We start from the raw sequence: 26,806 nt of genomic DNA on the forward strand, positions 1-26,806 counted from the left end.
AGGTTCTTTTTTTTAATCTTCATTCTACTGAGGAGCAATGAGGCTCAAAGTAACCTGCTAGTGAAGGATGCAGCAACTGGAAGTAGAACTAGGTTTGTATAATTTCTAAAAAAAAACCCATACTCTTAGCCAGTATATTTTACTGGATGCTGTATGGGAAACAATGATATGGCTAAATGCATCAAGACATGCTTTGTTTTGTCTTGAATATGAGAGATCTGGGCTTGAATTCTGGCTACTTTCTGGTATTAACTTTATAATCTTCATCAAAACTTGCAAGGATATTCAAAGCTTTGCATGATCTGGGTCCTGCCTAGCATTCAGTCTTTCCTCTCAACTTCCTAAAGTTATACGCTGGGCTCAAGTCCCAGTGGCCTTCTTTGACTCCACAGCCGAGCACTTTCCTATCCTGAGAAGCTTGGCAAATTCTGTTTCCTCCAGAATGTTGTCACCCGCCTGACTAATCTTTTAGCTCCCATCTCTTAGCACTTCCTTAAAGAGGCCATTCTGCAACCCTCCATGGTAAATACCATACCTCTTTGACATTTCATAGTGCTTTCATATTTTCATTCCTAGCACATGAATGAAATTTTCATCTCATACTTCCATAGGTCCTGTCTCCTATGAGCTATGGCCTACTGGCCAACTCAAGTCCACCTCAATTGATGTTATGAAAGCTTTAACACAGACGTACTCACTCATTTACATATTGTATCCAAGCTACCAGGGAAAAGTGGAGTAGTTGAAACACAGCTCCAAAATATGTGCTATCTGGTCCTTTGTGGACAGCTTTGCTGACCTTGTGTGGACAATTATCTGGATGAGATTTTTATCTATCACTGAAGCTTGGTTTTTGGCAAACTGCAGTTTATTAATATTTGTTGATGTAATAAATACATTTATTCAGGTATAAAATAGGATTACTAAGGATTAAATGGAATAACAAATAGTTCTTGGAACATAGACATTAACTACTTTTATCAAGCTGTCAGAACATATCTGTAAAATAAACTGATAATTCATGATTTAACTTATATTTACATACTACCTTAAGAAATTCACCTTGCTAGATCAAAAAGTAAGTCATTTTCACAAACTTAAAACTCCAGAAAATTTCAAATAAAAAACTTCTAATTTTTATCCTCCCCTAAATTATATTACATATACAAACAGATTCTGAATTTTAGCTGTTCTGTACTTCCATTTAAAAAGGCAAAATTTGGGGCTGGAGTTGTGGCTCAGCGGTAGTGCACTTGCCTGGCATGTGTGAGGCCCTGGGTTTAATCCTCAGCACCGCATATAAATAAATAAAATAAAAGATCCATTTACAACTAAAAAGCCAAAAATTTAAAAAAAGGCAAAATTTAGTTTAAACAGTTAGCCAGGCTGTTTTATAACAGTTTTATTTTTTAATGATACACAACTTATCATATAGCACATTTCATTGTATACCTTAAGTCACTTTTGTTTTTGTTTTTGTTTTTTATTCCTGGTAAAAACATATCCTGTTCTGTTTAGAGACAAATAGACAAGTGCAATTGAAAAGCAGCTCTTACCCCATTTAAGAAACATGACAGTGAGCCAATGTGAGGTCCTACTAGACTGTGTATGGCAGGGCAGCTTCAGAAGGGCAAAACAGCTAGCATACTTCTTCTTAACATGTGAATGCATGTTTAAAGGAAGCCCAGTTTAGGGGTGCCTCCACAGATCTGCTGGTTTTGATTATCTATTAGAAGTGACCTACATACTTTAGACTCTTGAGACAACTCTCAGAGGAGGGGAGAGGTAAGCAAGAAAAACATGAGTATATAAGAGAGCTGATCAAAATGGTCAACAGCCATCTAAAACAATCACTAAAATACATATTAAGTCACAACGATTTTCTATTTTACTTCTTCCATTTAAGAGCACTGTATTAAACATCCTATTATACTTTCAGATTGGATAAAAGAATAAATAGATCCTAAACTCTACAGAATAAAATCAAGGAATCTATCTTTAGGATCAGAGAAGAAGTCAAACTAAACTAAATTTAAATAATTTTTCTTTTCCTAAAATTCTTATGGCTTTTAACATAGGTAAGAGTAACAGGAAGTAGCAAACACAACCATACTTAAAGTTTCAAAGTTCACTTGTTAGCTCAAAAGTATGATGCTAAAGTTCTTGTAACCCTAGGTGAGTTTTATGTTTTTGGTTTTTTTTTTAATAAACCATAATGAAAGCTCATGAATTCAACTGGCAAATTTTTCTTCTATGTTTGTTAAGTGAGAGAAGGATACAATGAATCTCATGAACCTAAAAATTATCTGGCACTATAAATTAATACAATGTAAAAGCTAATTCATGTGATTTTTGACTGCAATCAAAACACATTCTAGTCCAAATAACAAATTCTGGACAGTTAATGGTACATGAAGGTTGATACTTCAGTTTAATTTCAATTTTAAACTATAAGTCAATTAAAAGTTAATGCCTTAATATTGACAGTTATTGCTGTTTGTCTTGACCTATGGTAGTAAATGAATGTGTAAGAAAACCCAGAAGGAATCCATCTTAAATCTTTGCATCATTCATCCTTTAGCCTGTGTAACTTAAAAATTTATAGTAATTTAAAGGGGTACAAACTTGAACACCTAAAAATCTCCTGAGTTTTTAATATCCTACTAACTTTGATGGCATAAATAACAATTCCTATTCATTATAATATACACACACACACACACACACACACATACTATATATGTGTGTGTACATATATATCTCAACCTTGAGTTTTGAAAAATGAATTCATTCTAGTCTCCCTTGCAAGTCTAGGAAGATAAAAAGGGACATTTAGCAGAGATAAGGATCTTTATTTGGGAGGAATCACTGGAGGATGATCCCAATACTATCTTTGGCTTTCATTAGGGCAAACAGGTAATAGGCACAACAGTCTTTTCTCCCCTGGCCAAGGAATGGCTGTTCTGCATGTTCCATGATTCATATGCAAAAGCTGGGGTCCAGCAGCACTGTAGTTTCTCCCAAGGACTATTACTTGATATTTAACATTAGTATGTGTACAAATCACCAAGCTGCCTTTACACAGCCTAGCTAAATCTATTCTTCTCAAGTGTGAAGACACATGAATTAGACCAAAGGCATTCTAGTCTGTAATGTCAACTAGAACATTTGGATGTGTAAAGTCTTCAGAACTGATTGTCTCATACAGACATTATCTTTGGAGTTCTAGAAAGAAATATGACACCATCTGCCTCTATGTTTATAAAACTCAAGATTTGAAGAAAATAGTATGATAACTGAAAGTTCTTGCCTATATGTCGTATGTTAACTAATATCTTGTATGGGTGTTTTGTTGTTGTTGTCAGTACAATCTTAAAATGTTTGGGATACGTTTCAAAGCCCTTTCATGGTGAAAAGAATGAAACTCATTTTTAGATAGGATATTTAGCCTATATTACAAACCTTCAAATGGATGACCACAAAAGGCCTAGTTCCCATGAATATAAGAATATCTTTGTTTGATAATGCGTGCAATGTAGCAATGCTATGCTTATTAACTCCTAATTATTAAGCTATTCATGTCATACAAGTACAGCTCCCATTTAAAATTCATGTTGAAGTAACAAGTGAATAATCATGAATGTTTAAACGATATTTCTAACAGTTAAGGTGATTTTATTTCCCTTTTACGTGTAAAAGACTTTAAGCACTTCAACTGGCCACAATTAATTTCCAAAACCTATCATTTATATTTACCAGTTCAAAATGTTTTCAGTACCCTTAACGTACCTGAGGAAAATGTACTAAATAATCTAAGGAAATAAAGATACAAAGACAGATGCAAATAAAAATAAAGTTCCAGCTCCTTCTGGCCTCCTTCCCTATTGTATAATAACCTTGAATAAAATCTTTTTTTGCCTACTTAAAAAAAAAAAAGATACAAAGAAAATTTTTACCCCACTCACCTGTCTGTTACGTTCATCCATAATCCTCGTAATCTGAATCTTTTTTCTCCCCATAGTCCCCGTTTTTCTTCTCTCTCTCGTCCCTGAAATTATGTATTTTTTCCTTCCTTTTCTTTCTCTTTCCTGTTTCCTTCAAACAAATCTCCTTCTTCAGCACTTGCACGGCTCAGTTCCCAAATTCCTGCATTCGTTCCTGCTGAACAAAAAAGAAAAATTAAATAACACTTTAACAGCAAGCCTGTTTCAGAAGAACAATTATACTCTAATTTCATCCAGGAAATAAACTATATGGAAGTAAAATAATAAAATAAATATTTATTTAAAGCACATGGTATATCATATTCAGTAGCATATCAAGTAGAAATTGTTTGCTTTTGTAATTAAGATAACCTCATAAGTAATTTAACAAGACATTTCATTTAAATGATGAAAACTGCTTTAACGCCAAACACTTGAAATGCATTTTTTTGGTAAAGAGTTTCCTAATATTTTTTAATAAAGTTAGGTGACAATTTTCACCCTCCTGTTATGAAAAATTACCTAAATCAGGGAGTTAATGAACCTTTATATACCTGTGTATGCTAAGTAGGGCAGCTAATTCATTTCTGAAGGGAAAACAATCTCGTGTTTTGACAGCAGAGGTGATAACGTCCCTAGTTATGCAAATAGGATGGACGATTATGAAAGTGCTATTTGGTATATGTAAATGTCAACTAATTTAAATCTAAATCCTTTAATCATATTTTTAAAAAATCCCCGCTCTGAGAACACTGTTAAAGTAATGTAGTATATTTCATTTTACGTTATAAGCATCTGTCAGCAGTGAGAGCTCCTCCTTTTGAAAGCCCTTAGACTGTATGTTGAGCACAAGAATCAAAAAAAGATGATAGAAAAGTAATGGTGCAAAAAAATCAAATTAATTATTCCATTTAAAACTATATTTTTATAACAAGCCATTTAAATTTAAACATTTAAATAAGACATATCTCTTTGGGGAGTAAGATACAAAATTAAAGAAGCTTGATATTATATACTGGAGAGCTCTAGGTCATGAATTAAAATCAAAGTGCTGATCATCAATTACATGAGGTAAACTCAAGGAACACAGAATACCTAAAATATATTTTTAGTAAATTTTAAATTATATGTGAAAATATTTGAACATAATGAGCATGAGTTGCTATGAAATGTGGGAGTTAACAAGAAAGCATTCCACAATGGTTTCTTCTTTGCAAGCAACAGCTTCAATTATTTCATCTCATTTTATGTCAATGAATACAACTACTTTACACACTGTTCAGAATTTCCCTGTTTATTTTAGTTGATGTCTGACACGGACTTGATAAATTCCCACATGTATTATGTAACGCTAAGCCAATGTCCTGGCTATTTAATAGATTATTTGGCTCCAGTTCAAGGTTCTTGGAACAGGAAGGCTGTTAGGTATTCCGTCTGATCATCAGCTGCCTTTTGATTTTTCAAACTTAATTTCTAAATTTTTGTCACCTTGAATAAATTTTTTTAAATGTAAGTTTCAGTGATTATCTAATTGCAAAAGCTATTATGATATAATTAGTTCTGGTGGATTAAGCACTGCTTAAATGCTAAGACTATCCATTCTCTTCTGCTTAATGCCTTTCTACTAACCTGTAGGTCGGTTCTGCCTCTCAGAATGTACATGCTGAGTTACATCCTGACCATGGTGCTTATCAAATACTATTATTCCAGCTGCATTTTTAAATGTTGGCCGAGTTCAAAAGTTTTAAAAAGGTCCATAAATAACACACATTTGACAAATTTACACGAAAATATTTGCTATATAACTTCTATTAAAATCACATTAAAATATAAAAAAATCCACACGGCACAATTGCATCATGTAGTCCATGTTGCCAAACATTGTCCATCTATTTTTAGAATCAGTCTTAAATATCACTCAACTGGGCAACTTCCCTGTGTTTTCTGTAGTCTTACCTTAGAAGCAAGCGGCACATTAGAATGGTATTTCCCACACATGTACCAGACCCCAAAGAGACAAAGAGGCTCTCTCTATTTCAGAAAAACCAATCCATGAATCCATGGTAAATGAACATGGGACAATTTCCCTTCCTTTCATTTAGCTGAGGCGGGTGGCACTATCGGCTTACAGAACTCTGCCTGCCTAAGCGCTTATTCACTTTAAGGTGGAAGGTCAGGGTGAACAGATTAGAGCGTGGTGACAAGGCAGAGGAGACTCGAAGGTCTACAGACCCTGATTTCAAAACACAAATAACCCAACAAGTAGCCAGACATCCTGGAGAAAAAAGTCTACTCAGAAAGACAGAGCGAGGGTCTGATAAACCAACTCATAAGAGTTGCTCCGCATCACCACCGGTGTTTCACAACTTTGAAACGAGAGGCTTTTTAGAAAGAGCAGACTTTAAAAACAATTTTTTAAAAACATAATGAAAAATATTTTGCCAGAAAGAATGTATGTGTGAATGTATTGTATGTATGTATATATATATATATATATGTGTGTGTGTGTGTGTACATGTATGTGTGTGCACATTCGCATGCATATATATATAAAATGATTGTTAGAAATTGAATATATTTTCCTTTTTGAAATATGCAAGATAATGGAGAGACACAAGTTTAAATTTCAACAGAAGTTAACTTTTTTGTTTTCTGTGTGAAAAAATATTTCTTGTAGTGTTGCTTTCTGAACATTCATAATACGCAAAATTGATATAAAAGTTCATATGCAATTCATAGGGATGATACATAAAGGAAAATATGTAATGAAACATGTAACTTGGAGCATTTGATTGTGGTCACCATATTTCAAGGATGTCAATAAGATGCAAAGATTTAGGAAGGTTAACAATAGCTCACACATTGTTTTCTTAGCCATAACTATTTTTCTAAACTGAGTTTTACATGAAGACTATACTGTAAGGTCAGTTTCTAGTAGTAATTTTTAGGAGGCCTAAAGAGGCATAGGAAGACATAATATAACTTTAGTAATCTGTTAAATTGTTTTTCACATATGTAAAAAAAAAAGAAAATAATATAAGAGCTAAACAACCTATAGTAGAATTCCAAATTACACTGAAAACTTTCATTATATACAAACGTATGCTTAAAATAATTCCAGGAGTCTTACTGCTATTTTTTTCCACATAAAAGAACCATTCTTGAAATGACAAATTTACATATCAACAATTAGTAATTCCAAAAAAGAAAGGAAAAAATACTTTACTATAGTTACATTCTATAGAGTTATAGTCTTCTGCATTCTCCCCCCACCCCTTTCAGCCAACCTAAGTAAAAGAAAAAGAAAATCAGGCTGCTTACTAAAAAGGGGAACTTCATTATGGCAGGCTTCTGTTCACTTTGAATTTGGCATAAGCAGACAGATGAAGGCAAAGTGTTTGGGACCCAGTAGAGAAGAATTTCTTCCGGGCAGATGCTAAAGACCATCTCCCACTGGCTCTCTCATTTACAAACAAGTTCCCCCCAGTGACACACTCCTCCCCTCCCCCTTTCCTCCCTCACTTTTTCTTGCTGTCTTCCTTCCACCCTCCCTCCCTCCTACAAATCCCTCCCAGTAACACAGAAGAATCTTGACAGAATGGCAGGAAACACGCACAGACTGGTCAGGGAAGGATGTGATGTCAGCAACCACGAACAATAAAAGGTGTAAAGGTGCTTCCTTCCCTAAACTGTTCCAGAAGTGTAAAATGGGAACCAAAACTCTCCACTTCCTTCTCTGAGCAGAACCGTCTGAGTGTGCTGGGCAGCACCCCACACATAGGCCTTGGTGAGGTTCAGATAAGGGACACTGAGGGAAATCCAGACCTGGGACTTGATTTTTAATTTCTTTCTTTAAAATACCTGGAGGAACAAAAAACCATTTCAGCTCTAGGTTTGTGTTCTGTTATAATTACTTCAAGAAACAAAAAGAAGAAAAACTCACAGTGACTTTGATGAAGCAGCAGATATATCTCAATTACCATCTATTGTGTTGTACCAAAATTATCTAACACAGTTAATATAGCCATATAGTTAATATAGCCATATAGTTGATATAGCCATATAGTCTTTCCCTCAAGGCAAATGAATTCTATACAAACAAAGAACCAAAATATATAAATTATAATTGTTTGTAAAAAAAAAAAAAGTGAATCACAAAAACTGGACTAAAAAAAAGTTTGTTGGTGAAATACATTGACTACCTGTTCATCCTCACAATAAAAAAAAAAAAAAGATGATGATATATGGGAGAGAAAAGGATCATTATGTTACTGAGAGTTCCAAGTTTTTTTTTTTTTTTTTTTTTTTTTGTTAAATTCATACTAGGAACAAATGGAGTAACCAACATAAACTTTCAGCTTATAGTGAAACTTTATTTTAATCTTATCACTAGTAGTTTTTTTTTCTAATGTGGAAATGGCAGCCTACCATAAAGTTTCTGTAGGAAGAAAGCCACATATCAAATGGATCTGAGTCATCGTCAGATTTCAATCATCTTCCCACAACACTTTGATTTAGAAATTAAACATAACCTTCAGTTATGTGTTTTGATCTTCAAGTGAGACTGCCATGCCACATTAGAAGATGTGGGAAGAAATTAATTCTCTTCTGCTAAAATTATCTTTGCAAAGCATGTATTTTGCTACAATAAGTACAATGCAGTGACTTAAATAAAAACAGCCTATGAATAAGGATAAAACATTAGAATATGTGATGTCAATTTGCAAAGAAAGCATTCTGGTTTTCTTTTATTCATATTGGCAGATAACTTTTTCATTGACTTACATTTTCACTAACATTAGCAACCTCACAGAATGTCTCATAAAAACTCAAGGCTGAAAATTAAGCACACTATATTATACAAGAAGAAATGCCACTGTAAAATTAATACAAGCTAGATACCTACTAAAGGTCAAAAATGATCATAAGCCCAGTTGCTGTAAGCTTGGTATTACTGATTCAACAATTAAATGATTCATTATCATTTTAGGTGGAAAACTTAGCTCATTATATTGCATTTAGATACACTTAACTTTCTACTTTATGATTTGTTTGAAAGACATATGAGGCGTGCAATTATACTTTGGTTAAAAAGAACAAGCAGAACTTTTACCTTCTTTCCCTAAAGAGCTATTCTAAACGTCAAATGATATAACCAAATTATTATTCTTATTGGTGCCTGACTATGTGATGAGTTGAGAATGTTTCATTGGTCCTGAAAGTCACTCTGTTTCTGAACTTACTATATGCCATGTTATCCTAGCTAAGAAGGCCAATACTTAATTTTAAAGTCATATAGCCAAGACTTATCCTTCTCAGGGTAACAAAAGAACAGCCATTCTTTTCCACTGGATAAATAACACCATGCCAAACACCCAAGTTATTTTCTGAATTTACTCCAATTTCATATCAATGTGATAAATTTTGAATCATTTTTAAATTCTAGTAATATGATATTTCACATGCATAAAACAAATAGGATTGATGAGTTTTTTCCAATCTCTGTCATACTTCTTCCTACCACTGGGCGTTTGCATATGCAATTCCTTCTGCCTGGAATGTTCTTCCTTCCCTTCTGTGCCTCCTTAAAGTCTCCTCTCTTTTGTACCAGCTCCAGTTTCCCCTCTTAAGGAAGCACTCCATGTCTTGCTCATATCAAATTACCCTGTCACAAGGTCACACAGGATCAAGTCTCTCTCCTTTGCAGTATTCACCATAGTAAAAATTGTTTGCCAGATAAATCTATTGTTTTCCCACTGTCTATATCCCCTAGCCAGGCATACAGTAGAAGCTAAATAGCTACTAGTTGATTAACTGAATTAGTTTATTACAATTTGTATCCCTCAGCTGAGGTATTTCCCTTAGCTGCTATTTTTAATGTCTACTCCTAAGAACATTTTCCTATTTTTGCTTATACAGAAATAGATTGATAAACTCACTTACATATTTTTATCAAAATTATATAGCCTCTCATAAGTAGGATAAGAATAATTCATACTGAGCAGGGGAAGCTGACTAGATTCTGGAGTCAGTAAGCTCAGAGCTTGAATTCTAGCATGGATAACTAGGGACTGGTGATTAAATCCCTCAGAACAACAGTTACTTGTTGTTACTTGTCCTAACAAAAATCAGAAAAATAGTTTTTCATTTGCTGGATGGTCATGAATTGCTGGGTACACAGTAGGACTGGGAGCATGGGCTACTACTTGAGAGACTGCTTCAGTTTTAAGGCATAAATTGAAAGTTATACCATAGAAGAAGGCCATCAAGCGAACAGTGTAGTCCTTACTATACACCACAAAAACCTCACTTTACAAAGTTAATGAGGAACTGCTTCTAACAGACGATGCTTCATTTATCTTGTAACAATAATCACTATATGAAGAAAAATTTATAACATTATAAAAATTAAGAAGTTTCTCTTAAGTATCAGCCATGGAAGAGCTTCAGGCTGCAAAAGTAGAAATAACTAGGGAAATATATCAATTTTCCCAATGACCAGGGCTGCTGGAAACTCTAAGTTAATGCTTCTAGTCCTACTTTAATATCTTTCCCCAAGGACAAAAGGAGATGAAATGTATGTCAGAAATATAATAAGGCTAAAAAGGAACTCGTTTTGAAAACCCCTGCAATTAATTTAATAAGTATGCCTAACCTGCCATTATCACTTACATAAATCATTTTATTTACACAGTTCCAGAATTTAGGAGACACACACCTTTAGACTATGGCAGTGCATTATAAACAATTTAATAAACATGAGGGAAATACAGCTTTCCTGTCACAGTTATGCATAGTATAGTCTGTCCCGGACATTTTCTTTTTTTTTTTTCACACTGCAGCTAAAACAGCATTCTGCAATCCTCATGCCAAAATAAACTCCAAATGGTCTACATATGTCAAAAGGCTCATGCTCTTCAACCACACCACAGTTTTCAGTATTTCCACATCAGATTCAGTAATTAATTTAGGGTTCTAGCATGTCTTTGTTTTCCTAAGTTTTCATAACAGTGCAGCCACCGTGTTTTCAGAGGCCACTTAGTGATGTGGCAAGGCTTACCACAAAGGTAAAGCCACACTGTCTTCAGCACAAAGCAAGAGCTACTATTTAGCATCACAGATTCCGTTCTGCTCCCCAGCTGTAACCTCTCAATAAGCACATGCAGCTGGATTTTTTGTTGCTGTTCCTGAACAAAGAAAGTTAAGCATATACACCACCACCAGCAGCGAAACAAAATTGTCAGCCTCTGAAGCAAGCGAGCTAGGCTTGAAGTGGGACACGTTGCTATTATATATTTTCATCTTATTATGACAAAAATCTGAATTCCCAGGCACCTCATGATCCTGATAGGAAAAATAATATGTTCATTATGTTTTCAATCTTTACTGTATCACATTTCACAATTAAAATGGAAATGTTCTATGAATATTTTCTTCTCAGAAGTCTATATGGATTGTACATTTGTGCTTGTGTATGTTGTAGTGTATGCACAGCATATGGGAAAACACAGTTCAGTTTTTCCAAATGTATGGATAACAAACAATAAGAATACATTCTAAGACACCCGAGTATGATCACCAGTTAAACAGTCTGTGATATGAATGGTCAAAGGGACATTTTAAGTGAAGTCTGTCTTTTACTCTATATTCACACTATCATTACTTTTCCTAGTTATTTAATATGTAAAGATAACCTTAAAAATGGGAAGAAATAACATTGTCCTTCTGCTAGCATTTTTGTTGCTTGATAAACATTTACTATTTAAATTGAATGCCACGTATTTTTCTTTTCCAGTTAAACTTTAGACATTTAGAAAGTTTATATGAAAACCTTACAGGATAACAGAAGTGAACATTCAAAATGCCTCAATAATATGGCATATAAGACAATATTACTATTACATACCTCAGTGTGGAACCCAGTGGTTCATCAATTTTTATATTTCTCTTCATTTCTTTTACAGCATCCTAATCAACCTAATTAAGGTTTTGTTCATCTGAAACCTCTGATGACAATTTGTTTAACTCTATCCCACTGTGGTCCTCTTATAAGGAGAATTAAATCTGATCTTCTGACAGCAATCATTAAATGATCCCAACTGGCCCCAATTAAGCCACATGGCTCACGGGCTTCCCATACAGTCAAGTGTCAAGTTCTCTGTTTCATTTACACATTGTTCTTTACCTTGGTTTATTTTCTTAAAGCCAATTAAGCATGTGTCTTATCAAATGGGACTAAATTTCCTTGTGTACACTTGTTCAAGACATCATGCATCCATGGATTTGCAGTCACACTGAAGTTTCACTCAGGCTCTTGAAGCCATTTTCTCTGGCTGCATTGACCCTAACGACAAAGAAGCTTTATGCCAATTTCCTCATGCTGAAAGGGACCCCATGCACATTCTCAAAATAGTACACATGTTTAAGCATTCTGGCTAATATCAATCAATAATAAATTAGTAAATTATTGATTATAATTATCAATCAATAATTAATTAGTAAAGAAGTTGGGTTTAATAATCCTTTTTCGAAACATCTGAAATGATCTCTTTTACCTCCCTCTAAAAAAAGCAATACCACAGAAATATTTCTGAAGTTAACCTTTCCTACCCTTAATTTCTGTTCTAATTTTTTCACAAATGCTCAGTTGTCAGTTCTGTAATGATGTTCCCAGGCTTTTGTACCAGTGCAGGTAGCCTCAGGATTTAGAGCTCATTGATTGTGTGCTACTCCAGGGAAATGACTGATTAAAAACAGCCTCCTGAGGAGGAATAGCGCCTATTCACATCTGGCTCATCTTATTCTAAACTTGAATACATACCTGTATGGAAATGTGACCCCCAGCTTTGGCTTTTGGATAACTGCAGTTTACCTTGGGCCCTATGCCTTAGATGTCAAGGCAGAAACAGTTAACTCAATACCAGTATGACTGATGTTTGAAGCAGGTCCTTAAGGACTTAATCAATTACCTGGACTAGGTCCCGCCAAATATAAACAAATGCACTTTATATTTATATCTACTGTTAATTATAGCTACCACTGATCATCTGTTCATTTTTGATGCAAGCTATCTGTCACACTTTTCAGAGCAGATGGATTAGAACATTTCAGTTGATCCTAATCATACATTAAAAGCTGACATTAGGATAGAGAATGGAATGTACGCTGTATATCTAGTAAGACATTAACCTTAACGGAATATGCAGTTATTTTTATTACTTAACCAACAGATGTAACTGAAAAGACAAAAAGAAAATATATAATCTAATTTTAAAAATTCTGTTACCTTTGGCAACACCTAGGAAAAATAGCTGTGTGTATTTATTTCTTTATGATAGCTGAATATATATATATATATATAATACTTGGATTGTGAAACTCAATACATTTGCCCCTCAAAAGAGGAAAATTCAAACATTTGTTACAAAATGCTAATGATATAGAAAATATCAAACTCCCAACGTACTGACTTTTTTAAAGTGTGTAATAAATGTGCTGAAATTTCAGTAAAGCCAAACAGACGCTGGGGTGTGGTATTATGAAATATTTCTCACTGTATTATAGTAATCTCCAATAAGATTTGATGTTAATTTTAGATCATGCTTCTGCTAAAAAGGGCAAACCCTGCAACAGATTTAGTACAAAGAAGCTGAAAATATCCTGTGGGAAAAAAAAAAAATCTGTAGCAAAATCAGCCAGCCCAAATCCTGCCATTACTCAGCACTGTAGTGACGTGCGGATGTTTGTAGTGGTTTGAGGAGCCAGCAGGGGTGGAAACTCTACGTACTCGACTCCAACATGATTGCAATTGAACCTCATCAAAGTAAGAGCTCATAATTTGTCACAGAAAACAGCCAATTAACATATGTTAGAAAAAGGCTTCATAAAGATAATATATGATTAAAGACCCAGTGCAGCTGTTGAAAATCAAAACTATGCATTTAAAAAAGAAATCTCAGCCCGAGCTTCCGTATGGTTAAACTGATAATGGCTACTATGATTTTTTTTTTAAAGTAGAAAAATATAATTACAGTACTTCTTATAAGTTTGGGGTTATGGCGAGGCAGAACTGGGTACTGTGTCACTATTTACCATGCCTTACTTAGTTCTATAAATAGCCGAAGCCCTTGCCAAAACTCTGTAGTTACTTTGTTATAGTGCTATTTTAAAACACAGACCTTCATTGTGAGCTAAATGGCCTTCAGGATGCACTTTGTAGTTATAGCATTCCTCTCAAAACTATATCCTTCCTTTATCTGTGCAAAACTCTTGGACAAGTAGACTCTCCATGTCTGCCCCACTCACTGTAAAACACGCTAGGGCTGTGCATGACACAGAGCTTTAATACTTTAGAACTTTTGTTGGGGGTAATGGTTGGGAAGGATGGTAGTTAATGTCAGAAATGAGATTAAGGTACATGCAGTCAGAACAGAGCCTGTGTCACAAGGCAGTCCCAGCTATCTGCCACAGCTTTGGGGCAGCTAGACTTTTGTAACATATTCAGTGTGTTCTTATTGTAGACTTTAAATTAAACTCTATCGTGGACTTAATTGCTGCCACAGGATACCAGGAGCCGAAATCACAGATGTCAATGAAAACATTCAACCATTAGTCACAGAGATGTAAAAGTGTCAAAGCATGATGTGTGGTGCCAGGGACACCACTGTGAACAAAAAGAAAACGCCACGAGGTCTATATTCTAAAGGGAGAAAGGGGCAATATATGATTGTGGGGATTATCAGCACTCTGGCAGTGTAGATTCCGGCTTAGACGTGTGAACCGGCTGCCAACATATGATCCCACCAATTTGATGACTTTAGGTAAAGAAGTGATTTAGAGAAAATTAAAATTAAATAAAATTAAAATTAAAGTGACTCAGCAGGGAAGGGTAGAGATGGCATTTACTGGATAGCCTTCAGGGTTGTTTAAGAAGATGATATCTAAGAGAAGACTTAAACCGTGATGGACCGAGGCACTGTTTGAGGATAAGTACTCTAGGACTCTGCTGGTCACTGGTGGTATGAATTTGGCCAAGTCATAATTTCCTAATCCTCAATTTCCTCACCTATAGAATGGGAATAATAACATGTACATTCTGTTATGAGGTTTTGAGACTAAAAAGCAGCATCATACTCGTCTGTAAAAGTTCACTGAATGAAATTCATTTCATAAATTCACTGTTTTAAACTTGTTTGCTTCACTGAGATAACACTATCTCAGTGAGATATGTATCTTAAAAATAAGACAGTATTAAAGATTATGAATACTTTGAAGCACTGTGAAGGCAGTATAATGCAAAAGATTTCTAAGCTGACACCAACTGAATCCAAAGACGTGTCTTCCCTTGAAATTGGGTATTTCATGGAATTAATGCCCACTGGTTAAAATAGTTCTTGGGCACATAAATCCAGTGCTAAATATGTGTAGCACTTTGGACAATCTGCCAAGTATAATGCAAGATTTCTGCAAATATAAAATATGGAATTATAAAAAAAACACTTTTAACTTTTAGAAATAAGTGATCTTACAACATTAGGAATATAACTTAGTCATAGGGCAGCTTGATTTGTTTTCTCTCTCAAAGGACCCAACTCCCAAGCAATCAGCAGAGTTTTGATTAAGATCTCAGCAATATTTGAAAATCCCATTGTCTCACTGTATCAGAAATATTCACATATCTTTGGACAACCCCAACTAATGAGAGAAAGCTACGTAGCCTCAAGCCAAATACATTAATTTCCAACTTGAAATGAATAGACAAATTGAATTATCTAGTATTTTTTAAATCAAAGCATTTTTAAGAGGAAAAAGTACAAATTTAAGGATTATGAATTTTAATAAGTAAGAAGTTAGAATGAAGGACAATTACTCACACTTTAATTTTAAAAAATTGTGAAATAGAAATGTCCAATGAAGAACTACAGCAACTTGAGGAGGAGGGGAGGTCAAAATTTCCTTTACAATGAAACCTTACTTAAGGATTAAGAAGTATACATTTATAACATCTTTCATCTGCCGTTTTTTGGAAGGGATAGTATAAATTTGATCCTTTATCCTTGGCCATGTTTTTTTCTATTTATGAAATTAATTTATCAGTTGTAAATAAGGTAAATTAAACAATTTTCTATGAAGCCTAAATTAACATTAATCTATTTTTTATTTTTAAGTGATCTAATGACTTGAAAAAGAATCATAAATTTGAAAAGCTTTAAAAATTAAATGGTATTTTTTTCCTTTCCAAAATGAACTACTAAATATATATTTATAGTAAAAAATCGTAGAATGTTTGACTTTATTCTCAAAGCTAACTGGTATTTAACATGGCATTCCCATCTCCCTGGTCCCCTACCTAGTATTACGATGACCTTCGGGGTACATGTACTTTACCTCCAAATCTAGTCATGACTGCACACAAACCAGGCATGTAAAAATGAGTTTCTTCCTTTTACTTGTAGCATTCCCTACTCCATTTTTTAATTTCATCACCTTTCTTTATCTCCTTTTCCACGTGTTTAGAACTGAGGGGATATGGCAAGTGAAACTGTCAAAGAGCTAGGAATAGAGGTGTTCTCAGACAAGCAAAATGTTTCCTCCATTCGATGCAGGCAGGGCCAGGGCAAGCGTGCTATGAGAGACGGCGCCTGGGCCACAGCTGAGCTGAGACGTTTGGAGGCTGAAGGCCTGGCAGGAGGCTCCTTATCTCTGCATGTCTACACATTGTGTCCCAGGCTGTTTTCAAGGATAGCCCAAGTCATCCTTGGCAGATAATACTAACTGGAAAGAATTACAGTGCTTCCCCTGTGAAAAACACCATGCTACCATCAGAAGTTACTAAAATGGACTCTATTTGAGCCTGATTCTCTCCAATCTGGAATCTAAAAGAAAAGCACCCATAGGTATAGACTACCTCATGACTCTGTTTAAAGATCCTAAAGCACCTGAGTTAGCATGCTCCAAAGTAGATTTCAAAGATTCTGGATACTAAGAATCCTAAAAGAACTGTTCCTTTAAGGGGAAGGGAGAAGCCAGAAAAATCACATGTATTTGGAAGACTGGTTTTGTTGCTTCAGGGTTTGTCACATTCTTCTGTATGCTGAATGCTAGAACCTGGAGTACTTCCCAGTTTACCTGGACTATCTTTTGGGTAAGGTTAGATCTAAAGAAGTAAAGTGCTTGCTTCCCTCCGCTGACAGAATACTTCACACTGCGGAATGCCCCAAGCTTCGTACCCTGAACAAGGACAACAGAATACTATGTATCATATAGAAGAAATGAGGAAATCATTCTTTCACTTTTACAAAGAAGCACATCTGTGAGATCAGGCGCAGAGAACATTTCATTTAAAATAAAAATACAGACAAAATCTATTTCAAAGTATATCTTAAAATATTTACCAATTAATGAGTACAGTTTGTTCCCAAAGCCTAAACACTAAGCACAAAGCCCAGAGCACAGTAGAAAGAAAGTCCTATTTGGAATCAGATCCTTGGTTGGGTTCTGCTACCCACTGACTGTATGCCTTTTGGCCAGTCAAAGCCTGTGGGTCTCATTTTCTACAGACATATAAGGGGAGCTGGGTTCAAATTATAAGACCCCTTTCAAATACCTAAATGCTATCAATTCAAGAAAGGTCGAAAAAAGTGGGTCAGAATGTTTCCCAAAAGGGTGACATCATGAAAAACAGTAAGCTCACGGTGATGTTTAATGTCCGTATTAACATAATTTTTGCACTTTTTTTTTTCATTAAAAGGTTCATTCACTTCAGCCTCAAGCAATACAAGCAGGTAAGACCAAGGTTACATTATGTACTTGGGACTCCTGATCATGTTTAGAAGTTGGATAAACCCATAGAAGCCTGGAATTATAAAATACTTAATAAGATACTAATGTTTTAAATATATTTAAATCCTCACAACAGTCAATGAGGAAGGTGCTATTGTAATTTTCATTTTACAAAAAAGAAAACTGGGCCAGCAAGGTGGCGCATGCCTGTGATCCCAGTGGCTCCGGAGGCTGAGACAGGAGGATTGGGGATTCAAAGCCAGCCTCAGCAAAAGCGAGGTATTAAGCAACTCAGTGAGACCCTGTCTCTAAAAAAACCCCCAAAACAAAATAGGGTTTGGGATGTGGCTCAGTGGTCAAGTGTCCCTGGGATCAATCCCCAGTACTGCTTCCCTCCCCTGGGGAAAAAAAGAAAAAGAGAAAAGAAAACTGGAGCACAAAGAGGTTAAGTAACTTGCACAAAGCCACACAGTGAGTGTTAAGGCTAAATTTTCAACTTGTATAAATCTAGTCCCAGATTCAGTACTTAAAGCTACGTACCTGGATACTTTTCCATGGTGCAAGGTTAATATTCAAAAGGTGCATAAAAATTAAATATCTATTCCAAAAACATGTTCCGAGATCAAATCAGTGTTCTTAAGACTCATCTAACATTCTCTTATTGTTTCCACAAAGATGAATTTACTTCACTGTGCTTGCAGGGGTGAAGAACCAAACTGGAGTTAGATATTTGTCTTTAAGTTAAAATCTACTGGCTGATCATCAGAAGCTTTGTTTCCAGTTTGTACAAATTGATGTGGCTGCACATAAGGACAACCAGGTAAAGGTACATAAATCAGAAAGAATGCATCATTTTTTGAAAAAAAAAATCCTCAAAGTAGATGTCCTCCTGATAATTGGGGCAATTTTGTTTATTATGAAGATGAGATTCCATAGACTATTACAAATTTCTCATTCTCCAAGGCCTGAAGCAGTCATCTTGTCTTCCTTCAAAGGACCCTGAGTGGGTTTCTAAACCAGACCTCATCAACATTCCCATCACCCTGGTCTGCTTCTGTTAGCCTTGCTGCTCCTCCTCTGTTCTCCCCTCTCTTTATACATTTCTATTCCTTCTCAAATTATGGGCTACTTTAATGATCTTCTATTTGCATGCAGTGGGGAACTTCTTGCATTTACCTACCTTTTCAGAATTCTTTGTATTTGAGAGCTCTGAAGAGCTACAACTCAAACTCTTTGTAAATATATTATTTTAGAAGTAATTTTATGGCTATCAGCTGTATATGTTACATAAATAAAATATACTAATTAATTGTTTAAAAAACAGTCAACACAATTAGCAATATATTTACAGTTGTTGAAAAACTACACCCTGGTGCCTTATACCAGTTTGTGTCGATGTTTTTTTTGTTTTTAATTTTTTTTCACAGTACATGGTGTAGAATTCCTTTATCAAAGCCCACAAAGAGTGAGGAAATAATTATTTCTACATGTTTGCATGTGTCAGACTTTTTTCATACTTCCATTGGCAGAATACCACACTATGCTAGACAAATAAGAACATACATATTCATTTATGTATTTACATATGTTATTGCACTAATCAATGAGAACAGTGGGTTAGGACCATTCAAAAACAATGTGACAATGGCATGTTAGAGACAAGACTGAATTCAATGTGAGACACTGGGCATGTGACTGAAGGGAACGCTCAACATGGCTGCTTCTCTGCCCCATGCACCCTCACTGGGCTTTCAGCAAACAGGAAATCGCTTAGATATCTAATTCAGCAAGAAAGGACTGGTTAGCAAATACTGCCTTCCAAAGGGAAGGAACCTCTCTAATAATTTCTACACCAGTGTCACTCACAACCATTGGTGGGTTCAGATATCTAGTGTTCTGAAGAGGGAAGGAGTGTATAGTGATTACTCTCAGATGCCAGAAAAGTGAACGTTTACATCAAATAACTATTTGACACAGCAGATAATGATTTGCATATCCATGAGGATTCTAAATATATATATATATATATATATATATATACATATATATATGTGTGTGTGTGTATACACATATACACACATACATATATATAATAACAAAAATTATTTTGAAAAAGATAGTTAATATGAAAATTAACTATCTTAATTTATCTTTAATTTTCATATTAACTATCTTTTTCAAAATAATTTTTGTTATTTTATATATGTATGTGTGTATATGTTTTCCAAAATTTGCTATGGTGAATTTCAGGATAGGCTTGGACATTTCACCTTTCTTACAATGGATCTTTATGAGAAAGACAAATTTTGCCATGTCAGAAAAGAGAAAAAAATTGTTTCTTTTGGATAGAAATGTGTATCTGTATTCCTATTCAGTCAAGGTAAGAGTAGAAATGCTGGATATTAACATTGGCACAGCTACGCAAGGTCATATCATTTTCCCCTCCTTCAGATAATACCATACCCAAATTATTTCACAAAGATTCCACCTCTCCTATTTTTAAGGCCTTCCGGAAAAGGAGCAACATAACCTTCCTCAGTAACCTATTTTGATATTTCACAACTCTCACTCAGGAAATTCTTACTTATAGCTAATCCCTCACAGAATACTTTACGTTCACTCCTCTTGCTCTGTCCTCTGTACAGTGACATTTGGTGAACATGTCCTCATTTCATATACTTGAAGACTGTACTAAATCATACCTACTTTTTTACTTCTTTTCTTACTGGAGTTTCTACATTTCTTTCCTCTATCTTTGCAGCTCTTCGTTTCAAATCATGTGTTTATCTTAGCTCTGTAGTCTAAAAATAATCATAAAAAAAGACTTTTTGTATCTTTATCAAACATATTTGTAATTATACACACTACATTAACTTGAATATTTACCTTTTTATTTCATTTTAATTTTGCCTCTTTTTCCTTGCCAGACTTGTTTCTAGCCAACTTTTTCACGTTTTGTATTTGAGTTTGTTTTTTTTTCCTCATGATTTCTGACTACTTCTCCAGTTTACCAAGGTCATGCTGAGTTCCAGTCCTATCTTTCAAGGGCCAAACCTCAAATATTTTCTTTATGCAGGACTTATTGGCATTTTAAAACTTAATGACTAAATTATTTATATCACTATTCCTTTAGCTACCACTAAAATCTGTACAGTTTAGAGGACATTTTTTTCCCCAATTTATGGATGAGGATGTCATACTGAATGCAATCATGAACCTTCAGAAATTGAGATTATATCTACCCCTCTTCCACCTCCTCCTCCTGCACACTTTATCACTGAAGACGAAAATACCCTCATGAGACCAGTTCTTACAGGATGCTGGTTCATACTCACACCTTGAGTTTTATAGGATGGACAACATATAGATTTCATTGTGACTTCTCCATATATAAAAATGTGTACACACACACCTATTTATTTATTTGTAAGTCTGCAAACAAGAAAGCTACTGCCTATGGTTCCTAGAATCACTCCTCGTTTCCTTTAAAAGAGGTTCTCACTATGATAACCTAGTCTTTACTCAAAAATTCTTGATAGTAGCTTGTGGATATGTAATAGCATTGTTACAATAGTTCCTACTATTAAATGACCTTGGGCTTGAATCAATCCTGCCTAGGAGTTCCATGAAGTCTGTTTCTTAGTATCACTCAACTCCACAGTTTACATAGGTATGCTACATTTCATGTATGCAGCCACAAGCATGTGTTCATTTCTCTGCTTAATAAAGGTAGAAAATAAAGCAAAGAAATATTTCAATCATTTCTTAATTCAACAAAAAAGTGTTGGAATACTATGTTCCAGGGACTAATTCAGGTGAGATATATTAGAGATGAACAGACAAAAACATGCCCTCCTGGTACATACACATTCCTGGTATTAACTATATTTACTTACCCTTCCCCATTAAAAAAAGGCCATATTTATTCTCTGCTGGTGGTATTTTTGGTTTAACTAAATACATGTATAAAGATTACCTCAATTTCGATTCTCTTTATCCCAGTTCAAGTCTTCACTATTTCTTAGAACTTCGATTTTCATGTTACTTTCATTTTTTCCCCTTTTCTCTCAGTTCTTTTATTTCCATTTCTTATGCAGGTCCTTCTTTAGTCAACCCAACAATTCTCCCCACCTTTTGAATGTTTGTAATCCAAGATGAAATATTCTTTGTCCACTTGTGTAATCTTCTACCTTATATACTAAACTTTCTAAGGAGTCTTTGTGATATATCCAGGTCTCTGAACCTGCTACATTAATATTAATCTTTTTTATTGTTTAATTTTTTCAGACCTTCAATTCCTGCCTATATCACTAAACTAATTAATAAATAATATTTTCTTAACCTTATTGAAAGAGAAAAATGCTAATAAATCAAGAAAGGCAATTCACTTCCACGCTTGCTGATATTATATATCTGGGTAATCCATGACTGCAATATTTAGAAATATTAGGATTAGAGCAAGTGACCAATTACTATTACATAATAAAAGACAGTAGATTAGAAATGGAGTGCAATTACAGACATCAATCATATGCAAAAACTAAAGTAAAAAAATTACACAGTGACAAATATCCTTTCCTGAGCATTTATGAATACAGAATCAGTTGTGAAATTACAGTAAATAATGAAGTGGGAAATGCTGTGATGATTTTTTGTCATAACTTTAGTTTTCATTAAATATGTTGGGAGAATTCTCAGGAAGAAAAAATAGTAAGATACAGCAGAAAACACATCTCAAATGTAGAGAGGTGTTTGCCAGGATGTCAGCTTCCTGGGTAATTTTTCATGTGTTTATGAAAATCAAAATAATAATAATCATTTTTAAAGGTGATATTCTAGGTTAGGATCTCAACAATTTCTTACAAAAAACAAATTTTCCTCTTCCAAAAGTCCTGAAGCTATGGATAGACAATATCATGGCAGTGAAATGTCTAAACTGGAAAGGGCACAGGATGATTCTCACCACACATCTGGAGAAACTTACTGCCTCTCCTCACTCCTGCCTTAGAAGGAGAAGGGTATGATGGATACAGACAGCATCAATCAACTGGCTGGGAGACACAAAAAATTTATCTCATTAGATCCCAATCTAAGAGATGGTGATTCTGTGTCTATCTCAATGTGCTTCTTATCTGATTCACTTATTTATTATTTTCTTGGATGAAGGACTTTATAAAACCTCTTTTTTCTTTGCTTTTGTTTTGTTTTAAATTCACAACATGCACTCCTACTTGGGTCTCTTGTTCCATTAGCCACTTGCCTTTCCCTAAAACCTTATCTGTCTTCTTGCTGTGCTTATACACCCAGACATAAATATATTTCACCACAAAGTATGTGTACACGTATCATTTAAATTCTTTTACAAACAATTTTAGAAATATAAATAAAATAAATTCATCAAAAATATTTTTAAAACCCTCAACGGTAAACAAATATATTACTTAAAACCCATTTTTTTAAGGTTAAAAAAAAATCCAAGTCTATCACTGGAATTCTGTGCAAAAGGTGAGACAGATCAATAATTAGGCAGACAATGCATACTATACATTTAAACTGAAATTTTCATAATACTAACACTCAATTTTTATATTTTGTTTCTAAGACTCAATTTATCCACTAAAAAATCAAGAGATATTACCTAGATTATATATATTTTTCTTTTATCTTTCAGTAAAGATTTCATGATTTATAATCTTTTGAGCCAATATCCATGACTATCCAGATAATTATGTTAGGAAAATCTATTTTGGACTGAAAACACAGAAAGGGGAGGGGAGAAAAACCGAAGAATAAAATCTACAAATTTGGTGACAAATTTGCCTTGATAGTTTATTCTTTTGAAATAATTTTTAACCATTGTTGGTTAACAACTGGTTAACCAGTGGTTAACACATTTTTAACCTCTTGTGATTGTAGTAACACTGAATGAACATGTCCCAGGCATGTTATTTCTATTATTTCAATTGAATATTATGGTTGACTGAATCCATACTACAATAATCATACTTTATATCATATTGACATAACTTGTCCAACTCTATACTGAAAGTGAGGAGCAGAACTGGGTTTAGAGATTAGGAAGGCTGACTCTATATACCAAGTTTTTATCGTTTCTGTTGTACTGCTGCATGTGATAGGAAGATCTACAAAATCCCAAGGAAATATTTTCCTCATTTTGTTTTAAAATTTATTTGTCAAAGTCCTAAATCAGCAGAAAGGGACAGATATCAAATTCAAATAAATTCATGATCTGAGTTTTTAGTCTAAAAATAAATCTCTCAAAGTTTGATTCTCACTACAGTCTTTTTGTTTCTGATTGGCTTTTCTGTATCATACGTTGGAAAGTAGATTAAAGTATATTGCTATTTGTAGTTTAAATACAACACAACAAAAATACTAAGTAAATTTAACTTTTTCTCTGATTCAAATTGTATTACTTAATATAATATTTATAGCCTATTCAAAGACAAATATTTCTCTCTCTCGTTTTAAACAATGTCTCACAAGGTTGCTGAGGCTGGTCTTGAATTTAGGATCCTCCAGCTTTAACCTCCTGAGTAGCAAGGATTACAGGCATGCACCACTATACTTAAGGATAACTCTTTTCCCTGTGGTTAAGATTTTAAATAGTGCTATAGCTTCTGGCAATCATTTACTTCAAATTTATAGCCAGGAATAAGATACTTCTAATTTTCCATTTGGTATGCCTTAGTACTGTAAACATCATTAGGAACTCTGACTATACAGATCAACCTGACAATGAATTGGAAACAGGTGCCCCTAAAGGTTAAATCTATAGGGGGATTGATGAGAAATGCAGTGTGCAATGATTAACTGAACATGCCATACCTAATAAATTTCTATGTCCTCCTTATTCAATGATTCTTCAGGGTTCTGTATATGAAAATAATTCACCTTGTGCACCTGAAATGCCTGTTTGATTGTAAGCAACTTTCTAATACAGGGAATACTATGGCAATGACCACAAAACTTGATTTAATTCCATGCATTAATTAATTTGAATTGTGTGCAAAAGTTTAGAATCCACACTACAAACAGTATGAATACTGAACTGAAATTGTCATACTCTCCTGTATCAATGGCGCCTATAAATGCTCTTGTCAACAGCTGGTTCAAATTGCCAAAAGACCCCAGAAACAATTCAGGAAGGAATAGTTTTTAAATGAATCCACATTAGGGAAAAAAATACTCTTCCTTTATAGTCACTGTTCATTTCCTGTATTGAAATACGACATAGAAGCAACTGTAAGTAAGAAATTATGACCTGCTTAGGGACTTTTTATTAAAACCAACTTCCACTATGCAACATTTCTATGTTGTAGACATTTGAGTACAGACATATTATTCAATCTTCTATTTCAACAGCAAAATACTTTAATAAGATTATATCTTTACATTTTGTAATCTCTACTGTTTGTCACAATCTTTTCCATTCATTTACCTAAATCTTTTATGAACTAAAGTTCTCTACCTATGTGATAAACCCATCAGAAGCAAGAAATAAGCAATGATGCATTTGAATCTATTATTGCAAACATCTCAGAAGTTGTGGTACAAATACACATTTCATCTCAATTCTAAACAAATTCTAACTAGTAATAACCTATGATGCTGAGATCATTGTAAAATAAAATATATTCTTTATAAAGAATTTTCTTCAATATCAGGTTTTGAAACTACATCTTCTCTACATGTACTTTCTGCTTTTAAGACTTTGGTTGTGACTGGTACAATAAAATTTGATTGCAGATTTATAACTACAATAAAAATAAAATTGACTTCAATTCTTTCTGAAAGTGCTCCCAAATATATGGCAGTACCCCATCATGACAGAAAGATGAGAGCAACAATGCACTGGAGTAAACTCTCATCTGCAGGAGCAAAGGGGAAAAGAAAATCATTATAGGGATCACTTTTAAAGTATTATTTTGTTAGAATAAAAGAAAATTAAACAGTAAAGTTCCAAGGAGAGTTCTCTTTGTGCTCAACATGGTAGAAATATCATTCAAATACAGTTTATCCCTGCAAGGAGATTACCTGTAATGCCTCCAAGGTCACTGCCAACTTGTATTAATGGCCATGTTCAGTATATGTCAGTCACATGAGTTAGAGCTGCCTTCTTCTTCTTTTTCTACTGCATAATGACCAGCCTCTTAATGTACACTGACAAATTGAGGTGAGTAAGTGTGTTTTTCCAAAATATAGATGGAAGAATTTCTTCCCATCACTCTTCTATTTTAATTGTAACAAACACGTGGAATGTACATAGTCTGGCAGGAAGGAGGTTTTAAATATCCTATTTTGAAAATTGAACCATTTTTTGAAAATGGCACTTTGAATATTAAAGGGAATTATTTGTGGCTGCATTGTGAATTTTCTTTCAAATGAACATTTGCTTACATTGCTGCAAAAGCACACAATATTTTTTAAATGTAGGAATGACTTTTTTTTTATCAAGAAAATGTCATTGGAACAGAGTTAGTAACAGAATGATTTAGTATTCAATAGTTAAGCTCTATTGCAGATTTGTAATTTTCATTTATCAATATTATTCATCATTTACAGAAGAAATGTGAGAGTGTAGGCATATTGGCTTCTGAATACATCTACTGACTAGAGTGTAGCAGACATATTTATGTACTTAGAGTAAAAATAGATGAACACATATCCTTTACAGGGCTTCTATTTAAATAGTATAAATCACACCCTCAAAGAATAAATGGTATTCCAGAATGTTATAATAAGACTTGTTTGTAAGAGACATCTCTATTAAAAATTTTCTACCTTAGCCATGGAATACCAATTTAGGCTGGTTTTGAGATTAGCAACATATTAAAAATCTGAAGAATTTGTAATTTCAATTCTCAATCTGATACTGGAGCTCAGCACTGATTTGTTTCAATTGTACCTTTAATTCAACAAAACATTATTGAAATGATTAGGAAACAAAGAAGACAAGAAGAAGCACTTCCCTACTTGCATCAGCTGACCAGGACAATATTTTAAAACTATATTTAGAA

General features: G+C 34.2%; 1 protein-coding gene across 12 annotated transcripts in view; it reads right to left on the reverse strand.

Annotated features, from left to right (window-relative positions):
- Positions 1 to 26,806, reverse strand: part of Mef2c (myocyte enhancer factor 2C) — a 164,497-nt gene that overhangs the window by 86,930 nt on the left and 50,761 nt on the right. For 9 of the 12 annotated variants that reach the window (XM_026408761.2, XM_026408766.2, XM_026408756.2 and 6 more), the window contains one exon: positions 3,966 to 4,161. In XM_026408761.2, coding sequence (XP_026264546.1) covers positions 3,966 to 4,019 — 54 coding nt within the window. In that variant the 5' untranslated portion in view covers positions 4,020 to 4,161. Of the gene's footprint in view, positions 1 to 3,965; positions 4,162 to 7,304; positions 7,386 to 26,806 lie in introns of those variants that run through there. The other 3 variants (XM_026408757.2, XM_026408759.2, XM_026408760.2) reach the window with 2 other exon arrangements.

Source organism: Urocitellus parryii, chromosome 1, assembly GCF_045843805.1.
Source record: "Urocitellus parryii isolate mUroPar1 chromosome 1, mUroPar1.hap1, whole genome shotgun sequence".
In the NCBI taxonomy this organism is placed as follows: Eukaryota; Metazoa; Chordata; class Mammalia; order Rodentia; family Sciuridae; genus Urocitellus; species Urocitellus parryii.